The sequence below is a fragment of the Poecile atricapillus genome, chromosome 1 (assembly GCF_030490865.1).
Source record: "Poecile atricapillus isolate bPoeAtr1 chromosome 1, bPoeAtr1.hap1, whole genome shotgun sequence".
Classification (NCBI taxonomy): Eukaryota; Metazoa; Chordata; class Aves; order Passeriformes; family Paridae; genus Poecile; species Poecile atricapillus.
In genome coordinates, this window is record NC_081249.1 from 33,634,014 (window position 1) to 33,654,920 (window position 20,907).

The window sequence follows — 20,907 nt, forward strand, 5'->3', positions numbered from 1 at the left end:
TTTTACTTCTTTTTGTTTTCCTCTGTGAAAAGGTTTGCTGTACCTTAACTGTTTTCTCCAAGAACTGATATAGTAATAGGTATTGTGGATAAATTACTGTAGGCAAGAAAACTGTATGGGTAAAAGATGTTCACAGCTAACTTTATTTAATGCCTTAATTAATTTTCTTTTTCTTCACTGCAATAAGACATGGCAGGTATTTGGCATCTATGCATCCTGCTTGAACACATATTTATATACAACTAACAACATTTTGTTCACTGACTTTCATTTTCTGAAGACCATCTGAAACACCTTAACTACAATAAATACTATTTTCTTCTGAAAAAGGCAATAAAAAGCTTTATTTATATAAGAAACTTTGTACTTTTCTGAAGGTTAAGTCAGATTCCATTCCACATGTTTGAGGTCCTCAGCTTATATCCAACAGCATGTTTAACATAAAAAATTTAGTGCTGTCCTGGTACTTGCTGACAAAATTAAGCTCAAAGCTCTTATTGTTTCCATACAGAAGTTTTCTGAAACAGTGTCCATTTATAAAATGTGCCAAAACCATCAAGTGGGGAAGAAAAATAAACTGTTCAGCAGCGAGACTAACAGGTCGTTCACTTCATTTCACATTCTCTTGAGGAGATCAGTTTCTTCTCCTACAACAGGATGTAGTTTCATGACATGAAAATCTTACTGTTGGGAAAGAGGTTTTTGTATCTCCCAAAAGCAGAACTGCTGATTATCACCTTCACCCTGGCTGTGCCATCTTCAGGCATGACCTCAACTTCCTGAACTGTTGCTTCTTTATAGAGCCAACTGTAAATGTAAAAGCATATCAGCATCTTAAAAGTATGACACACTGCACAAAATGTGATCCTTGGTCTAGGTCAGAAGGTTTCTATCTAGATAACACTTTAAAAGATAAAGCGCTTTGCTTCACTTCTCCAATTGAGCTATTTTTTGTCAATAGGTTGTAAAACCTATTGATTAAATAGGTTGATTATTAAATAGATTGATTATTGATGAAATGAAATTATTATCTCTGTTATTCTTAATGCAGATTAAAATCAGTATCATATGATTTGAGAAATTTAAGACATGAATGATTAAGTGTTTCATACTTCTCCAAATCCTTCATACAATTCAGAATTATTTACCTTAGCTGAGGTCCCTCTAAGTTGATGTTTACTGTTAGAATCTTCTTCCCTGTTGCTGTCAGTATTTTTTTCTCTATTTCTTGTTTCAGTTCTTCTAAACCATGCCCATGCAGAGCAGAAACAGCAAAAGCACTTTCTTCAGCGGGTTTATAACTGAAAGAAAATTAATTGCTAGCACATTTGTTCGTGAAGATTAGGTTGTGAAAATATTCCAAGCACGGACAATTTAACCGAGTTACTTTGTACTGACACCTTCTACAGAGGCCAGTTCTTGTATGACTCAAGTGATTTCTTTTGTAATTAAAAGATAATTAATTCTTTTTCAGACCATAGTTACATATGTAAAAGATTGAGATACACTATTAAATATATTCTGAAGTGTGGGATCTCTTTTCTAGACTAAGAATTAAAAAGCTTCCAGAACATAAGAAATGTTTAAGTACACTTAGCATCTCTTGCTTACCTTTCTATCAAATCCACTTTGTTATGAACTTCTACCACTGAGTCCAGTAAATGGCTAGGAAGATTAAGATTCCTCAGAACTGACAGAACAGTTGCTTTCTGGAGGATGGTTTCTGGATGAGTAATATCCCTCACATGAACTATCAGATCCTAGCAAAGATCAATATGAAACATCTGTTACCAGGTTGTAGACACTGTATACCATTTTTGCATTGCTAATTCATGTAAAATACTTTCCTATCCATTTGATAATACATTGGCAGATTGGCACTGTAAAATTAACTACTAAAGCAGTATTAAACTACTGTTTCTTAGATCATGATGGAAGAAAATCTGCAGCAGCTTAGTCTTCCACCTCTAGTGAGTACAAATTGCCTCCCACAAACCTGAAGCAAATGTTGTCAATCAAGCTACTTACAGAATCAGATTTCAAGTAATAACTGATCCATTTTTTTTAAAGCCCAGGCTTTGTAACAATAAGGCTTCAAAAACACTGGAGATTAAGAAGAGTGATGCTAAAAAAAGCTTTTAGGAGAGTAATGGCTACAAAACTGTTTCAAAAACAGAGGGGAAAGAAAACCCTCCATGTAACTTGTAATTCTGTTTTTACATTCAAAATACAGATTATCCTTATGCTTAGCTCCCAGGATACTATTACTGATGCTTACTGAAAAGTTATCAGTTTCAAGTATATATATAATGTTTGCCATAATAAAAACCAAGAAAACAAAATCAACATTTGCATTCAAATTGTTTCATCATCTTTGCTAAAGACATTGCGTTAAACTTTTGAAAAATTAGAAGTAAGTGAAAACCAGGATGGTTTCAGCCAGCTTTTGAAAGCCTTGATATTATATAGTGAAGTCTGATCTTTAGCAGCATTCTGGCATCTAGCTACCACTGAATTTCATTACCTTTCATAAGACAGGATTTTTGTTTGAACGTCTGTGTGTATGTATGCAGCTTTACACTTTGTTATAGCACAGGAAAACAACTTTAATGAGAAAATAATTGCTAAAGTACATTTATATTTATTACATGCTGCCTGCATCACATCACAATCACCCACTTGTAGTTCTACAGGAAACCTTAAGTTAAAACCAGGTAATTTCAGATGCTTTATTTCATTTTTAACTCCCAGGAAACCTAGCCTTGACTCACTTGGATGCACTGTTTGGAAATTTTATCAGAAAAATCTGGTTTATCTGGCTTAGGTATCATGGAGATGGACACATACATTCAAAATAAGACACTTCTGAAATCCCTTCATAGCTGTATGTTCTGCATAAATAAAGTATCAGAAAATTAGTTTATTTTAAGATACTTACATCATTATCTCAACAGTTTACTATAGTCAGCCAGATAGTTTGCTAAGAACAGAATGTCAATTAACTTGCCCTGTTTTGAAGGGGTGAGGAAATTAACTTAGTTTCTCAATTTTTATAGGTGACTACTTACTGAGTAAGCCACTTCTTCTAGTGTAGCTGAAAATGACTCAACCAGATTATGTGGAAGATCAGTCAGAAACCCAATGGTGTCAACATAAATAACTGCCATATGTGAGGGCAGATAGCCAGCATGGGCTGTAATATCCAGAGTGGCAAACAGCTGATCCCTGGGTTGAAGTCCTGCTTCCCCAGTCAAGGCTTTGATCAAAGTAGTTTTTCCTAATTAAATAAAAAAGGACTAGATTTTAATGGCTTATTCCAAGTAAAATTTTAATTTCAGGTGAAATGTATGATATAACATATATTTTAACATCTATTTTAGTTGTTTAATTGTAGCTTGTGATCAGTATGATGTTAGGAAACCCAAAAACAGTCCTACATTTTATAACTTGGAATTGGGTTTAAGGTCAGGTATGTAATCACATACTGGTATCTACAGCTGTGCTGTGAAATCAAAGACTCTACCTGCAAAGTGACCTACCCACATCTCTCACCTGTAAGACTCTCTGAAGAGCACTGCCATGACAGCATTAGGAAGCTTGCTTTTACACACCTCAGTGCTTCTGTTGTCAAATGAAATAATTTACTTGCTAAATAAAAAAAATAAAGAGAAGCACTAATAATAAACACCTTATTAGGCTGAGGTCTTTATTGGGCATTTCCTCATGAACATAATACTAGAGAAATTTATTTGACTCAATAAATATTTCACATAATTAGTCATTAAAGTGCTCAGTATATAGCCTAATTAAAGTATTTCAATTATGTGTATACCAAACTGTTTTATATCTATATATATATTTGAATCTTCAGTTTGAAAAGTATGGAAGTATGAAATTTAAGAATAACACACAGTATAATTCAAAACTTTGAGTGTACAAATCATAACAAAATTACTGTAAGATAGGTTTGTGTTTTTTAAAGAAGTTGAATAAGAAAATGAAATTGTTTAAAGATAATCCAATCTGAAAAAAGTGTCTAGTCCAAAGTCTATTTATGCTTTGAGTAAGAATTCACTTGTGTAAGCTAAAAAACCAAACCAAAAAAGGCAGAAGCTTTATTTAGCTTTATTTAAATTCTCTTAGGAACACATCTGAGAATGCTGCACATAATCCATGGAAAGCTACAGTGCTCCTTAAGCAGGTTTCCCAGATCAATAGCCAACTCTCAGTTTTCTTCCTGTGTCTCAAGTCTTCATGGTGATTTAAACACCCGTGTACTTTTCTGTACCCATTCTGCTCAAGTAGTAGAAATTCATATAAAGGGACATTAACAGTGCAGTCTTCAGCAGTGTATATAAAATCTTTTTGGCACAATAGGCGCTAGGCATTTCTCCAAAACATGTCTTCAAGACTGAAAAAACCAAGCAGCTTAATTTGCTTTCCTAACTACATCCTAACTGACAGATATTCATTACACAATTAAAAAAACTAATTAAAATACCAAGCCTATACACACACAAATGAGAATCTGGCTGGAGTTTCTAATTAAAAATTAGACAATATAAGCTGTTTTGTGTTATGATTTCAGGAGGTTTTGCTTACCACAGTTGGTATAGCCCATTACTGAGATCATCGGGAACTCGCATTTTCTGCGCTGAGTTCTAAGTAAAGCCCTTTTTCTCCTTAGTTTCTCCAGGGCGTTCCTAATTTTAAGTTCTCTGTCTTTCAAGACACGATTCTGTGTTTCTAGAAATGTTTCACCTGAAACATACAAATGAGTAATTGGCAGAATAGTTTACAAGAGAAACTGTAAAGCAAGTGATGTATTTGGAAATCAAGTGAGTTAGCACTAGGTCTTGTGAAGTTAAAAATAAGCCACTGAACCTGTGTATTCTTGCCTAAGAAAGCGAGTAATTATAAAACATGCTAACCACTCTAAAATAGCCATGTACACTTATGAAAAATCCCTGTGGCAAGCAAATAGTTTATCCTTGACCACTTACTGACCAAAAAACTTGCATAGTGCAGACCCAAACTTTATTCTTTAACTTACTTTCCAATAACGTTTTGTAATTTGTTTAATTAGATGCAGAACACCGTTTTTCCTCCTGACCTACTCCAAATAAACTAAGATGCAACTAAATTTATTTAAAAGCTATGGAGAAAAAAATCCTCTAAATCATGAGAATATTTAGACTTTACCTGAGCCCATGATGTATCTTGAACCACCTCTCTGTTGATCTTGCTGAGACACCTCATTTTTCAGATTTGACCTGGCAGCAGAGTAACAATTAATTAGAAGCATTTTTCTTTAATCCAGTTATACCAAAATACCTAAAAATTGTGAAGCAGTAGTAGTATTCTGATAGTACAAATAAAACCACTAAATAAATGAATGAGTTGTAAATAAAACCTGCATGGCAAGAAGCCTGGAGAAAAAAATCCAGATTTTTCTGGCTCAACTGTAGCTTGAAAAGCATACAACTCTCTTGGCAAATTATAATTGCTATTCTGAAATTTCAGAGAGCCAAATATACCTCTAAAACATCCACATAACTCACACCAACTGCCATGTACACATTTCTGTGCCACATAATGCAGAAATATGGAAAATTTAAATACAAATTAATCTTCCTTACTTATAGCTTTCCTTATTAAACTCAACAATTTTATATATGGGATATACATATCCAATTCCTACATATTCTGGCAATCCATCTTGTGTCTTAGAAAGAACTGGGTCCTTATCATGAAAAATACATTTTGTGAGATTATTGAACACATTCTGGTTTTGCCTGTCAGCACTGCAGAACCTTAAAATAACGACATTATAGTAAATAATTCTGTGCTCTAATCAATCATTGAACACCCTATGTATTTTTTCTCTACAGTAAATATTGCTGGGTTTTGTTACTGTAAAGAAATAGTCACTAAAACAAGTAGATATGAGTATGTGATTTGCACAGCCCGAGGTACCTGAGAAGTGGAATTTCAGCCAATGCTATCTGCAGTTTTGCTTCTCTGGTCTGGGCGTTACAGCGAAAAATGTGAAGTACCACGGTGTATCTGTCAAAGACTTGCACACCCCAGGCAGCTTCTAGCTCTTTCTTTAGCCATGTAAGACAAAATAATCGAGATGTCTTCTGTCCCCCACAGTATCACTAGATCAATTCCTACACAGCAAGTACAATTAGTTAGCTGATGGACATTTGAACTCAGAGGATCTCAGGATTCCATCGCAATGAATGGACAATCATCATGAACATACAAAGTCAAAATTTGGTTGACCAGAAAGAGAGGAGTTAAAGAGAGTTTAGAAAGTAGAACTTTATGTCTAAACCCATCAAATTCAGCGAGAATCCTTCCGCTGCCCTTTATGGATTCTTGCAACAAAGTCTTACAGCCTATCTCAGAATCAGGAATCAGTTGTTAAATCCTTGTAAAAAATAAATTATGAAATACTGGAATGGGAAAGGCTAGGGATAAAATAAAGAACAAAAATATTACTAAAACTTGCAAACAAATAGAGAGGGATGCAGGGAAATTATTTAATAGCAAGCTTTTAATGAAATACTTAATAAACCCCAACCAACCCAAACCCCTCATCCTTGCTCTAATTCAGCAAAAGACACTTAAAATATGCAGTAGCTCTCTTATGCCATCTCTAAAATCCAGAATGCTTGTATACATGTTCTCAAACCCTTTCTTGAATCAACCCTGTTTAATTGCTTCCAAGATCTATATTTCTGAAAAGAAAACAATTTTTAGCAAAACTAGTAATGAAAGAACTTATACTAGAAAATAAAGAGTTTTCCTAAATACTAGGAAATTAAAATGAAACATTTTCAACTTCCCTTTCATCAACAAATGAAAGCACTTGAATAACCATCTCTTAGAGATATTTGTCATCTCTTCATTTTATAATTAGGAAAAGCATTCAAAACTATCAGCAAAGCATTAATGCTTGCTTGCAGTTCGCATACACTTTACACCCCGCATGATGCTGCACATACTAAGAACCCAGAAAAGTTTGTTCTAGAGTATCTGCAGTTCATGTACCAGTTGTTTTACTACCAGTAAAACAGGATGCTGCACCCCTCAATGCTTCTTTTTAAGGCTTAGGAATGAAAGTTTAAGTATTTGAAACATTCAATTATAAGCTTGCTAGAATTTACACCTCATATTCTAAATACAATTCAGCATCCACAGCATTAAAAAAACCAACATGCTATCCATTATAAATATAGAAATGAGAGCATATAACTAATCAAAAATGTTGACATCCTTCATAACAAAAGCTGTGTTAACACCATCATTTTGTAAAACCTTGAGTAACTTTTTTAACATTCTAAATAGGGACAGTGTCAAATGTGGGAGCAGAGTCTATAATAAATTATACTAAGCTGCTGGAAAATTTCATGCACAAGAGCTGGAAACATATATCAACTGGAAAAATGCAATAGGTATTGAGATTCTTTTCAACAAAACTCAGTCCTGGTGTTTCAGATATTAACATTTGCAAATTCAGAATCTTAACCGACCACTTCTCCTAACATCAATAGCTTCCAAGCAATACTGATGAAAAGAATATGATTTGATATTATATTTAATTACCTTTGTTAGTGAAGATATTCTTTCCACATTCAAGAAGACAGCTGTCACATGGGGCAATTTTTTAATCTTTTCTAAAAGATGGATAATAATTGCAAAATACAGTGTTAAATGTCAATTCTCTTTTTAAAATTCCCAGACTATAAACCATTTTGCATTGAGCAGAGTGCTTATAAAACATCAGATGTCACCATATTCTTTGTTCATAGAGCAATTTTAATTGCTAATTCAGTATTGTGCCAAGAACAGCATCAGCTTCATTTATGTAAATCACATAAAGTTACAGACTAAGTTGCCTCACACATTTTCAGTGACCAGGGGTTATGTCTATTCTACATTGCTTTAGTAACCTTAAAAATTCTTTCAAGTCTGCCTGCAAACATGCATGATGGATAAACAAAATTCACCCTCTCTTCAGCTTTCACACCTATCTTTGAACAGTTTGGATGCAAAAGTCTTCCATTTAGAGTGATTCAGTGCTGAAAGATCTGAGTCCTTACCTGTCAAAACCTGAAAGTTTCCTTTGCCAAAAACAAACTTCTTGTTGCGATTTTTTGTAGGAATAATGATTTTATCTAGAACTGTCCAATTCTGAAGAGTGTCTACAAGAGCAACGGCTTCGGCAATCTGTAATTCAGCTTCAGGAACATAACAATAACAGAAAAAAGAAATAAATATTACAATGTACCATCATAATTCTGCTCAGATCTCTAACTACAGTACATGCATGAACATGGAAAAACTAAGCTACACTGAAATTCTTTTAGCCTCTAGCACAAGGAGCCAAGTGTCTTACCTCAAATTAGAGTAACTGAACTGTTTGATGCAATTTTATCACACAAAGAATCTTTCTGACAGTATAAATTATTTTTCTGGCTGTTGGCTTAGGAGAGTTTTTAATTGTATTGTCAGGAAAGAAATCACCAAGCTTTCTTTCCTCAACACCTGAAATGAATAACTATCTGGAAAATCTGTTATTTCAGATGAGCACAAAGCCACAATATTAACATTCTGGTGTTTTGCAGCAATAATTTGGAAGTTAGTAATAGGCATATCCTGCTGCTAACTTCACAGCCACTCTTTCATAAGGGACCTAAACTGGTCTGTGACTTGCTAAAGCCAGCTGTCATGGGGTAGCTTCACCTTTAAGACCGAGTAAAAAAAGGAGAAGTTGAAGCTACTGGTGACTGATGAGAGTTTTTCTTCCTGACCAATTATCAGTCATTTCCAAGAATTGACAGCAGAGCTGACCATTAAAAAGTGAATTCAACTTGTAAACACCCCCTTAAGAAGTACACTCAGAGCTCTCTTGTTCTCTTTGGTTTCCAGCTTTTGAGAGGTAACAAGCTCCGTCTTGGCTTTCCCCCCACCCCCAGGCCCAGGACAAGGCCGCAGGGAGGTGGGGGGGGGGGAAGGAGAGAAAAGCAGAGCTTGGCAGCTTAGTTTTAGTTGTCAAGGTCTGCTGCTAGACTGAAACTTGACACTATGAACTTTTGTAGCTTTCTTAAAACTCTTAATTCTTTTACTACCTAAATAAACAACAGATTACTCCTTTTTCTTAGAAAAGACAGAGAGAGACAATTAACATGTAAGACATCATAAAACTACCAAAAACAGTGAAGAAAATAGTTAAGTTTAAATAAGAAAGAGAGAAAAAAGAAGATGCTTGTTGCTGAAAAGTCTTTCTGTTACAGCTATGGAGATGGACAGTAGTTTAAAGACTCCTTTAATTCATGACTAGAGTATGGGAGGAATAGAGTATTCAAAGTGTGGACTTTAAAGAAAAGAAGGGTGGTTGTGATACTGTGAGTTGCTGGAACTTGCGAGTGAAGTGAAGATTTTAAAGCCTTAAAGGAGCCAGGGAGATGGCTGTTTTCCAGGAAGGCTCACAGAAACAACTGAAGAAGATTTCTACCTTTGAATCACTTATCCTTAAAAATAACATCCCTAGATTCAATTTGACCCATTGCACACCTCAGAATAGTGTGAAATGGGAGGAGTGGACTCTAGAAACTCCATAGATTGGCAGGAAGAGACTTCTGTTTCTCTACAGGGACTGATGAAAAGACTCTAAAAATTGAGACTGTTTTTGACCACCAAAATTGTAAAACTATTTTTTTTGTCTCTATGTTGTTATGTGTACAAAGAAATAATCGAGTAGTAAGAAGTAAAAGGGTTTTCTGAAAGTTTATTTTGGTATTCTTATTCTAATAGTCTATTAATAAACTGTCTTTATTCCTTTTAAGTTTTAAGCCTGTTTTGCTCTTATTTTAATCCATATCTCACAACAAAAATAAGTAATTTTTGTTACTAGTTTAAAACCACAACACCAGCAGATTTGAATCCTGTGTTCTGGTTCATTAATTACTTTTGAGTTCTTAACATCTACACTGCAAAACAATGATTTCTGAGGACTTTGTGAAATCACAAAGACTACACAAGAATATCAGATCAGCAACTCTAGTCTTGATATGCCGAACTTTTCCTCTTCAGAACAAAATTGCCAAGTTTTTCTAGACTGCAAAATGTATTTTATATGCTAAATAGGTTAAATCGGTCCAAAAAGCAACATATTTTTAAAGATAATCATGATCCACTTTTTCTTCATATTGTTTGTGTTTCTTATAAAATACAGATTTCCCATTGCATCTGTGGTGCTTCAAAAATCATTCTACTGTTCACTGAACATTTTATTGTTCAGACTTCAGGCTTTTAATCTGGAGAGCCTAAATAAATGGAGAGGGACCATTGCTATTCTTCTGTATGTTTGGACACAAAGGTGCCTTCATATTTTACCTTCTTTTCAGTTGTAAAATTACGTCACATAAATTCTGAAAAGGTTAAAAACTTTATTCTGCAATGTGACAATTTGTTAGAATCAGCAGCACTAACAAAACTAAGTCAGATTTAGGTTCATCACATAAAAAAAACGGAATAAAAGAGTAAGTATATATAAACTATCTCTTTCCATCCAGAAGGACATGGACAGGCTCAAGAACTGGGCCCAAGAAAACTAGTGAGGATCAACGAGTGCAAGGTCCTGCATCTGGGTCAGGGCAGCCCCTCAGTATATTGATACAGGCTGGGGCATGGACAGATGGAGAGCAGCCCTGCTGAGAAGGACTCGGAGCTGTTGGTGGATGAGAAGCTGAACGTGACCCAGCACTCTGTACCTGCAGCCCAGAGAGCCAAAGGTGTCCTGGGCTGCATCCTGAGCAATGCGGTCAGCAGGGCAAGGGAAGGGGTTCTGCCCCTTTGGTGTGAGCCCACCTGCAGTGCTGCAAAGGTAGACATGGACCTGTTGGAGCAGGTCCAGAGGAGCGCTACAAAGATGAGCAGACAGGTGGAACCTCTCCTATGAGAAAAGTCTGGGAGAGTTGGTGTTGTCCAGCTTGGAGAAGGCTCCTCAGAAGATCTTTTTACAGCCTTTTAGGATGTAAGAAGGGCTTATAAGAAAGATGGGGACAGACTTTTTAGGAGGACCTGTTGCAATAAAATGGGACAGTGGTTTTAAACCAAGAGATTTGATTTAGATTTGATATAAAGAAGTTTTTTACAAGAGTGGTGAAACATTGGAACAGACTGCCCAGAGAGGTGGTGGTCCTGTAAACAATCCCTGTGAAAATTCAAGGCCAGATTAGACAGCGCTCTAACAACCTGGTCCAGTGGAAGATGTCCTGGCGCTTATCTAGTCTGTCCCCTGCAAAGGGGTCAGACTAGATAACCTTTAAAAGCTCCCTCCAAGCCAAATATGATTCTATTCATAAAAAGCTAACTTACAAGATGCTTAACTTAATCCTTTACACTGCAACCTTATAACCAGAGAAGTGTTTAAAGAGAAGCATCAAGTTCATAATGTATATCTTAATTGTGTGTGATTAATGCTTATATATTAGTTAGTTATGACGATTTCTGAGAGAAATCGTAGTAGTCCTAATTTAGAAAATTAAATTTAGTCCTAAAAGAAGTCCTTACAGACGAATTATTGGTGACTGTTGAGTTTGAGGGCTGAGGGCAAATTACATTGTGCTAATAAGGGGGACACCCGACTGTTTCCCTGACCAACCTGCACTGAGGGGTTCTGCCGTCCAAAATAGTTAGCATGCTTTGCAAGTCAAAACACAGACCTGCCAACACTCACTAACAGCTCCTTATCTTTTAAAAAGTTTTCAAAGTAGGAAAGAGCAACCGAGACCTTCCATACAAGCTTGTCCTTTGCAAGCCGCACGTCGCTTTACAGAGGTTTCACCCACTTCACACTAGGGGCACAGCCAACAGAACCACTTAGGTTGGAAAAAGACAGCATCGAGTCCAACCTGTGACCGAACACCCCGTGCCAAGAGCCCATGGCACTCAGTGTTTTCTTACACACGTCCAGGAGCAGTGACTCCGCCACCTCCCAGGGCAGTCCATTCCGAATCCCCCGGATGTCCTTCCCAGCGCTCTGGGAGCCCGCCCGCCCCCCGCAGCCCCGCACCCGTGGTGAGCGGCGACTTCTGCGGGCCCCACTTCACCGCGGGGTGCACGATGGCAACGCGCTGGGCGCCGGGCCCCGGGGCCAGCGGAGACGGTCCCAGCAGCTCCTCTAGCGCCGCCTCATCCTCCTCTTCTTCTTCTTCTTCTTCTTCTTCATCATCCCCGCCGGCGCCCGCCGCCCCGTTCCAGGGCGCCCCGCTGCCCGTGCCCGGCGGGCGCAGGGGGGCCCGGAGCGGGGCGGCGGCGCTGAGCGGGCGGGCGGGCAGCGGGCGGTACCGGGGCGCGCCCAGAGCCGCCGCCGCCCGCCGGCAGCGCAGCAGCAGCGACCACGAGAGGCGGCCGGGCCCCATCGGCACGGCCGGGCCCAGGCGGCGGGCAGGGACCGTCACCGGCCGCGTCTTTCCGGCCGCTGCGGAAGCGGCGCCGCCGCCCATGTGACAGCGCTCCCCGCCCCGCCGGGCCCAGCGGCCGCCGTGATTGACGCCGGGCCCGAGCCGGCCGCGCTGGGCAGCGCCCGGGAGGGACGGCCGGGTTGTCGGTAGGTTTGGTTCCTTTCTGTTTCATCCTCTTCTACGGCCGGGTGAGGGGGGATGGAGGGGGGTGGTGTGGTGTGGTTTTGCCCTGGTTTGCTTGGAATTAAGTCTCTTTGTGTGCCTTTCTTGACAGTTTTCGGCCGCTGTTCCTCCCGCAGAAGCCGAAGGGTTGTTAAGTTTTTAACACTCTCGATTTCGGTGAAGGTTCCTCAGAAGGTCGTGTCAGCTTGCTTGTGCTGCTGAAATAATGTAGCGGAAATGATAGCCGAGCCCAACACAGCCAGTAACCTTCCCAGCCAAAAGTAAGACCTGGCACAGGTTGCCTGTAAAATCTCTTGGTAAATTAGGGTGCTGTCCTTTGGGTCTGTGCCGTGCAGATACCGCGGCAATCTGTAGTGTGTCATCTTGGGGGGAAAAAGGGATTTGCTGTGCATTGTGCTTACTAATATCTTCATTTTATTTCCTTTGGTGTACTAATTAGCATCTTCTTAATGTAGTGTTTTATGCTGTTTGACAGGGACCTTCGCTTTGCAAGCTTTTCTGTGCCTTATTGACCACGGTGCAAATGTGTACCCTACCTTAAAAAAAAGGGGCAGATTCATTGTCAATGCATGTGTTTCCTTCCTTGGAGAACTTGGGGATGCTGAGGGGGAAAAGTGCTAAGTAATCTGTAGGCTCCCTGTAGGCGTTGATGGGGGCATTGCTTCTATATATTTTGTATTGTTTTTATCAGGAATCCATCATGTCTTCTCCCTTTTATAACATATTTTTTAGTCATCTGTCGAGATGAGCTAAAGTATTCATATCATTGATTACACAATGGTAATTAGGTGGTCTACTAGAATAAATATAAATAAATAAAAGGTAAAGTTAAAACGTTTGGGCATTTATTTTTTGGTTTCAAAGAGTGACACTTCTTAGATGTCCACTGTTGTGTGCTTTGAACTCACTGCAGCCCAGTCTTTGCTGACCCTGTCACGTTCTGGGCCCGTTTGCCCCATTTTGCTTCATTATGCTCTAATGAAAGCTGAGAGAGTTGTAGCCCATGATGACATGTGTAGCTTCCCATATGTTCATTCCAGTATGTTTCATCTGAAACCAGCCTTTTACCTTCAGAAGTGTTAGACAGATGCATGACAGTTGCTTAGTGGAGCTTCTTATATTGCTTGTAAAGGACGAGCCAATTGTTTTGAAGTTTATAATTTTAAAAATTTACAGATAGGATTCTTCCAGTAGCAATAATTGTTCCTTTTACACAGTGAAATGAACATATTGCTTCCTTGGTAAAGAGGTAGTTTTCTTTCCAAGTGTGAGTCACCAAGTCTATTCTAAATATTTATTAAGATAAGAAAACTGAATTCAGAAGTTATCACAGTAGTATTGTGTCTGAGGATTAGGTGTGGGATTTGGCTTCCTTCGTACTTCAAGTGTTTTATCGGTAATACTTCAAGTGCTAGTGATATTGTGGCAGGAACACAAGGTAAAAATGAGTCTCTGAGCCACATATAACAGGGTATAAATGTGGAAATAGAAATGGCATTCTGCTTATACTTTCTTACCTGTTGCTGATGGAAGCAAACTAAATGGCTGAGAGCTGTTTCTTCCAGTGGATGAAGCAGTGAATGTATGGATGCAAAAGTGCTCAACACGGTGTGGAATAACAAGGGGAGGAAAAAAACCCTTTGGCTAGTTTGAAATTTGTCAAACCTACCGTTGCACTCCTATAGTTGAAAAGATATTAAATGGAGATACGTATAGGGATTGCTGCAGAAGTACCCCTGTGTCTTCCCCAGCTAAGCACAGTAGTTCCTATTTTGCTTAAGAAGGTAAGAGGATGTCTTAATTCTTTTAACAATTTCTTCAGCAGAAATGTAGTTGAGCAAATGAAAATTCCATTTAAATATCCCATTTAATTGCTCAGTGGTTTCATGGGGTTCAGTTTTTAGGTGCTGGTCTAGTTTCTGCAAACGTTTGTACCCCCCTTACGAATAGCCTTACTGGAAACAGTGTTAAAGGCTACAAAATAAAAAAAAAAAAAAGAAAAAAAAAAAAAAGGGAGAAAAAGAAGAAACATGAATATTAGTAGTATTAGTAGGATTTAAAAAAAACTGTTTTTGTGTAAGTTATCTGTTATTTCCCAGTGCTTCCTGAGTCATAGCTATGCACTGTGATGTACTGGTAACCAATACAGTGCAAAAACTAAATGGCTTTTTAATATTAGTATTCAGTGCTTAGTTAAATTTGTTGAGTACTTAAGATAGATGTTTACTTGATGTGTAACAGTTACTCTAACAGGTTTCACCCCAGATATGTTTAATTTGGTGTTTATTTGGCCCATCGTGAGGGATCTGTACATCTGTAGTCTTCCCACTCTTGCAGGTGTTGCTGAGCTTTGGTAACATGCTGTTCCGTATGCCAGGTATTTCCTTACTTTGTTGGGCCCTTTTTGCTACAAGTACATTTTGTCTGGCATAAGATACTAAACAAGTAGCACAAGGCCAGTAGATACTGTGCGGAGTGGTGTTCTTCAGGATGTTCTTGGGGAAGCGAGGCGTGAATTAAACCTTCAAAGAGGTACGTTCCAGACAGAGATACTAAAAGCAGTACATGATCAGGCAAGTCCTTGACAGAACTGTCTTCTGGCAGTTCTGATTTTGGAATTATTTAAGTGTTTTAAACCAACTTGGACTCAAATATAGTTGTTATAATCAAATGCAGTGCATTTATCTTCATTATGGGATGGGGTAAGCTGCTAAGTAGTACTTGTAAACAATTCAGAAAAGGTTTTGAAGGTGTGTTGAGTGTTATGCTGAGGTACAATGCAGAAACTGGTAACTCATGTTATTATGATGCTGGCTGGCGCCTGAGTTGTAGTTCCAGTGAAACAGTGCAAGTAAGAACCTGTCAGTCCAGCTCCACAGGGATGCATTCTGCTTTGAAATCAAGAGTGAAAGGATTTAATCACATCGGAGAAACAGCTCCTTGACAAACATGTTTGGATTCTTTTTGATTTTGTGGACTGTAGAAGAATCTAAGAGCAAACTGGCATCAGAAAAGCAACACGTATTGCTGTCCCTTGCTGTTCTTTTCAGCTGGGAAGTCTTTGGTGGTACTTGGGATACTTAATCTCTGTAGCTCACAATTTTAAATCAAAGAAGACAATTATAAACTTTTGTGAGTGATTGCTTATAGAACGCTGACTCATCTGGGAGCTATAGTTCATCCCACTCTTCACATGCAGAAAGTCCAGACAGCTAGTATAAGGGTTGGTTCATCCTGAATTATTTTCTTTACTTCCATCTATCAAACACTGTGGCGTGTTTTGAAGTTTTCTATAACAAGTAATTTGTGGAATTTAACTTTCATGGGACATTTCTCTGTAGGGAAGGTAAACATATGCATAATTATATTCAGATTTTTTTTTATATTTTTGTGCAATTTTATGTTTATATAGAATTTTTATAGGAGTCTTTGAAAGCCTCATTCTACATCACTTCTTGAGGTGTCTCAATAGATCCAAAAAGTAAACAGAGACATGTTTAAATAAAACCTGTCTGCTCTTACCAACAGAATAATATCAGGACCTTGGTCCTGCAGTTGATGCTCTTCAGTCTCAGAATTTGCTTTGCAAACCAATCTTGGGAAGAAAGATAAAAATGCTTATCTGGCATTGATAAATCTAGGTGGAGTTGAGGTGGCTCTGCATCCATAGAACAGTTAATTCGCCATCTGTGTTAGCCAGCACAATGCTGGAGAATGGACTGTATCTGTTGGTGTAACACACTGGTTTTTTGTTTGTAAAGTGGTCACTTGAGTTAGTACACACTCTTGTTGCAGTAGTATCTGAAAATAGAAGTAATTGTACACTCTCATATTTACTTTCTTTTTGTGCCTTCCTGTAGTACAAATCAACTGGCTTCATGTCCTGGCCACTGTAGTTTAAAGGAGGCCATTGCAGTCAGCTTCCAGTAGTGGACCTACTGCACAAGTGGGATCCAGCTCGTCTACTCAAGCATGACCTTTGGCAAAGCACATTGTTAGCATTGGGAATGGTGAAAAATGGCATGGTTTCATTGCAGATAAATGTATGGCTTCAGATCTCCCAGAAGGTGCATCTTTCTTTATAAAATTATTCTTCCATGATATTAGTAGTGACCTGAAAATGAAGTTTTTAATGTGTCTTTTTTCTTCAGCATGTTTTATAAACAAACTAAACCAATTTTTTCTTCTCATTTTAAAATGTAGACACATCGAATGTTACTGCCTTGTTTAGCTTAGGGCACCCACAGAGTGAATGCCTACTTGTGTTATTGGTTCATGGGGCAAAGCTCTTAAGTCAACAAAGGCTGCTTTCTGTTTCATTTACTTACTTTATACTTCCTTGATGCCTTTGATAGCTTTGCTGGTTTTCTAATTATCTACATATCTTACAAGAAAGCCAACAGTCTGAAGAAGGCCCCAAATTTCTGTTGTACTTTTAAAGTTTGCTGTTTGGCTTTTAGTGACAAAAATGTCACTACTTCCAAACAATGAATTAAAAATACTAAAATACATGTATTTCCTTTTATTTTCTTCTCATTTTGTCCTGAAGTGTGTAGTTCTGAGTGCTTACTGCTAACCCCTTCAACATGTTTGTTACACCTTAGAGAGAATGCAGTCCATGACAAGACTGTGCCCGAGTCTGCTGCTCAGAATGGCACCTGCATGAGAAATGGCAACCTGAAAACACCAGTAAGTCAATTTTAAAGCTTTTAAAAGTTTTAATTATTTTAAATTGTGGAATTTATTTTGTGTCTCATCCATTTGTTACAAAATTGAGTATTGCATATATAGCAATCACAGTGCATCTGAAAGCTGATCACTGGATGCAGCTTGACCCTCAAATTCCATTGGCAGCAGAGCCTCAATGCTGGCTTTTGAGCAGTCAGTTCATTTCAGCATATGCTTTTTCTTTCTGTGCTTTGTGTGCAGCTGATGTTAATTTGCAGGTAGTGAGTTTAACCTGTGAGTGAAAAGATGTAGAAGAGCTTCTGTGCTTGCTTTCTATTCTTCAGAAATGACAGCTGCCACTGAAAACTGCTTTCTGGGTAGTGTGCAACTGTACAAAAAATTCTTTCCTGTTATACCTTCCTGTGCTTATGACTCATTGTTAAGAGTAAAGTTCAAACTGGTAAATCTTTTCTTTCATCCCCTTTTAGTATGGTCGTATTTGGTAAGGAATTGTTGGAGTCCTTGGGGCATGAAACTGAGCAGCCTGGGGAAGTGATTACAGTAAGAGCAAAAGAATCTTGTGTCTGTGAATATCTGTTGTGTGTTGTGTTTTCTCACATTCTTTGTTTATTTGGCTCATTTCAGAGAGAGAAGCGTAAGGTCCGAGAGCAGTGTGAGAACATAAGGACGAATTCTACTGGTAGCAGAAGAGTGCGCCAGCTGCAGAATGGCGAAGTGGTTGAGGCAGTTACCTTGTTTGAAGTGGTTTGCATGGGGAAACAGGCCATGCAGGTATTGCTAGCACTGAGTTCTGAAAGCACTTGGTAGACGGAAGATGAATAAACAACGGTCATTTCCATTATTTGTACTGTGGAACATTTAAATTTGGCTTAGGTGGGGAAGAAACATGTTTGATTGGAAAACTGCTGTGAATATGGCTCTTGGAAAGAACATCTTGCAGCTTCAAGAAATTACTGAAGAGGTAGCTGTCAGATATTTAAAAAGAGGAAGGAAATTGTACCTAAACCAGTTTTTCTAAAACAATGCCTTAACATACAAAAAGATAATTATTTCAAAAAATGTGGAAAAGGTTCATCAATAGCAAATTCTAGTTGTCCAGAATTCTGAAAAATCAAAGTTTTATTTGTTTTTTCTTTTCTTTTTTTCCCCCTTTCTTTCCCTCCAGTGCTTCCCTTGTACTATTAGTCTTTTACCTTCATTCCAATGCAGTTTGTTTGCAGCTTGCATAATAGCCAGGTTCCCTGTTCATCTATATAGTTAGCAATTTTCTTCAGTGTGAGGAAGCCCACCTCCCAGTATTCTGTGAGCACATGTATATATTATCTTTTTATATGTGTATGAAAATCTGGAGCCCCAAATATTTTTATGTAGAGTTATAGATATGTCTGTAGTGTGTAGTTACTGTAAGCAAAGTGTGTGTGTGCGTGTGTGCGCGCATGCATAAAAAGTACATTTATATTTTGGATATGAAACCTTTGTTTTTCCAACATATTTGTGTGGATGGCTCTTGTCATGCTACAGCTGTGGTAACTTCAGTAGAGCTCCCTGAAGAGCTTGTCTTCTGCTGTGCCCACCATCATGGGAAGGTCTTAGAAAGGTAGCAAAGTTGAAAGCTTGAGTTCTGTTGCTGTTAGAATTTATTAGGCCTGTGTGGGTCGAAACCTGGATGACCAGGAGACCCATGTCACTTATAGGCTGCAGGCTGTACTACCCTAGAAATGAAATTTGGAGTTCTTTTTTGGCTTATGTGTAGTATATGAACTGTTTCAAACCTACTGCACAAATCACGTGCTAGAGAAAAAGAGAACTTCCAGGGTAAATTGCTAGTATAATTAGTACTGATTATTAGATGATGCAGAGGCTAAATGTGTGTGTGGAATTTTTTGTTGTTTATGTTTATTTCTTGGTTTTTATATTAAATTGTTACCTCAGTGCTGTCATGAACTCAGGAGGACAACTTTTAAATTTTATTTTTTAATATTACATTTATTAAAACTGGTTATTTTCCCTATAGAAGCAAAGAATCTTTGAAAGGCAACATTGTCTAAAGCAGTTTGAGACTTGAAAGAGTCTTTTAGAACTATTAGAAATGGAATAGAATTGCTTGGAGTTTATTCTTGGTTTTGTAATTTAATGGAGATGGAACAGTGTTAGTTTTTGTCTTTATTGTGGAGTGCAGCAGACTGTGTTCATCTCCTGACTAATGAGCTTCTTTAATCTCTTGTAGTCTGTAGTAGTTGACTGGGTTGAAGCTTATAAACAAGACAGGAATGTGGCACTTCTGGATCTCATCAACTTCTTCATTCAGTGCTCAGGCTGTCAAGGTAATTTACTTTCTTCATAACCCTTTCCACTGTCTGTATGTGAGAGAAGTCTGAAGTGTGCTTTCTGAAATGGAATTTTCTCTCCAGTAAATCATGTACTCACAATCTGTGCTGTTTGTTAAGATGAACTCCAGATGGGCAGGCAAAATAGAAAAGAATGCTGCTGGTTAAATTCTTTGTGCTTGCAGCATTCCAGCTCTGAGAGTTGTATTTGAACAAGGTTTGCAGGGTCAGGTTTCTGAAGTGGCATGTCATATTGCTTTGCAGAATCCTCACATAGTTTTTTTGATAGTAGTTTTGATGAGTGTTCTAGTTAAAATCCTGTGTTTCAGTTGCCATTTGTGTTATATTTCCTGGTATCTTTTGTTTTACTAGTATCCTTGTTTGAAAATAAGCAGCTAGCAAATTCAGCTCCCTGCTTTGGTAGCTAGAAAAGCAATCTCTTGACTCATTGCAGTTGCTTTTACTAGAGAGTTGTGAAGCTCTCTGTTTCATAACAAACATTGAGGCACTGGCTTCTGGGGACAGTCTGCTAGCAAAATGCTTCAGGATGGCAAAGTAAGAGTTTTAGGAAGATTGTCCTGTTAGTTTGAAACTTCTGAGTGTATTTAAGCAGCTAGAAATGTACTTTTTACACGTCTTTTTTTTCCCTAGGTCTTTGACTAGTATGACTTCTCTTATGGGAAATACTTTGGGGTTTTTGACTTGCAGTGGGCAAAATTTTAGTCAGTCCTTGAAGTAAATGAATGAACGGAGAAAACAGCCTTTCCAGACAGCACAGAGCAGACTTCTGTAATGGGAATTTCAGTTTCGGTTCATCAGTACTTTTTCCTATCAGTTAATTTATGTGTCTCTTTATATATATGTTTCTCTACCAGTGCACACACATAAAACAGATTTCCCTTTCTTTGGTGTTTCTAAATTTAATAAAGTCCTTACTGTGGTTTGGACTTGATTAATGTTGTAGAGTTGTCACTAATTTTTTTTTTTAAACACTATATTTTTAGGCATGGTAACAGCAGAGATGTTTCAAAGTTTGTACAAGAAGGATGTCATGCAAAAAATGACAGAGACCTTTGATAAGGTAGGCACAGGCTTTGATTTTGCATGTCTTTTTAATATAAACAATAAGCTCTACCTTAATAGCCAACCTGGATGGAATTCCTATTGCTTATCAGGAGCTCTGTACCACTTCATTAATTTAGTAAAATAAACCTGTTTTTTTGCAAGAG

General features: G+C 37.9%; 2 protein-coding genes across 4 annotated transcripts in view; one reads left to right on the plus strand and one right to left on the minus strand.

Annotated features, from left to right (window-relative positions):
- Positions 1-114: 114 nt before the first annotated feature.
- GTPBP6 (GTP binding protein 6 (putative)) lies at positions 115-12,536 on the minus strand. The gene is made up of 10 exons (XM_058829683.1): positions 12,089-12,536; positions 8,112-8,249; positions 7,615-7,685; positions 5,977-6,107; positions 5,203-5,273; positions 4,603-4,761; positions 3,069-3,277; positions 1,612-1,760; positions 1,149-1,301; positions 115-807 (listed from the first exon to the last, which is right to left on the minus strand). Exons 1-10 carry the CDS (start codon positions 12,519-12,521, stop codon positions 666-668), a joined length of 1,656 nt encoding a protein of 551 aa, XP_058685666.1. The 5' UTR covers positions 12,522-12,536; the 3' UTR covers positions 115-665.
- Positions 12,496-20,907, plus strand: part of LOC131574862 (cohesin subunit SA-2-like) — a 58,125-nt gene continuing 49,713 nt past the window's right edge. For all 3 annotated transcript variants that reach the window (XM_058829677.1, XM_058829678.1, XM_058829680.1), the window contains exons 1-6: positions 12,496-12,625; positions 12,754-12,922; positions 17,267-17,351; positions 17,976-18,122; positions 19,579-19,675; positions 20,683-20,759. In XM_058829677.1, the coding sequence (XP_058685660.1) occupies positions 12,879-12,922; positions 17,267-17,351; positions 17,976-18,122; positions 19,579-19,675; positions 20,683-20,759 (450 nt within the window). In that variant the 5' untranslated portion in view covers positions 12,496-12,625; positions 12,754-12,878. The remainder of the gene's footprint in view (positions 12,626-12,753; positions 12,923-17,266; positions 17,352-17,975; positions 18,123-19,578; positions 19,676-20,682; positions 20,760-20,907) is intronic.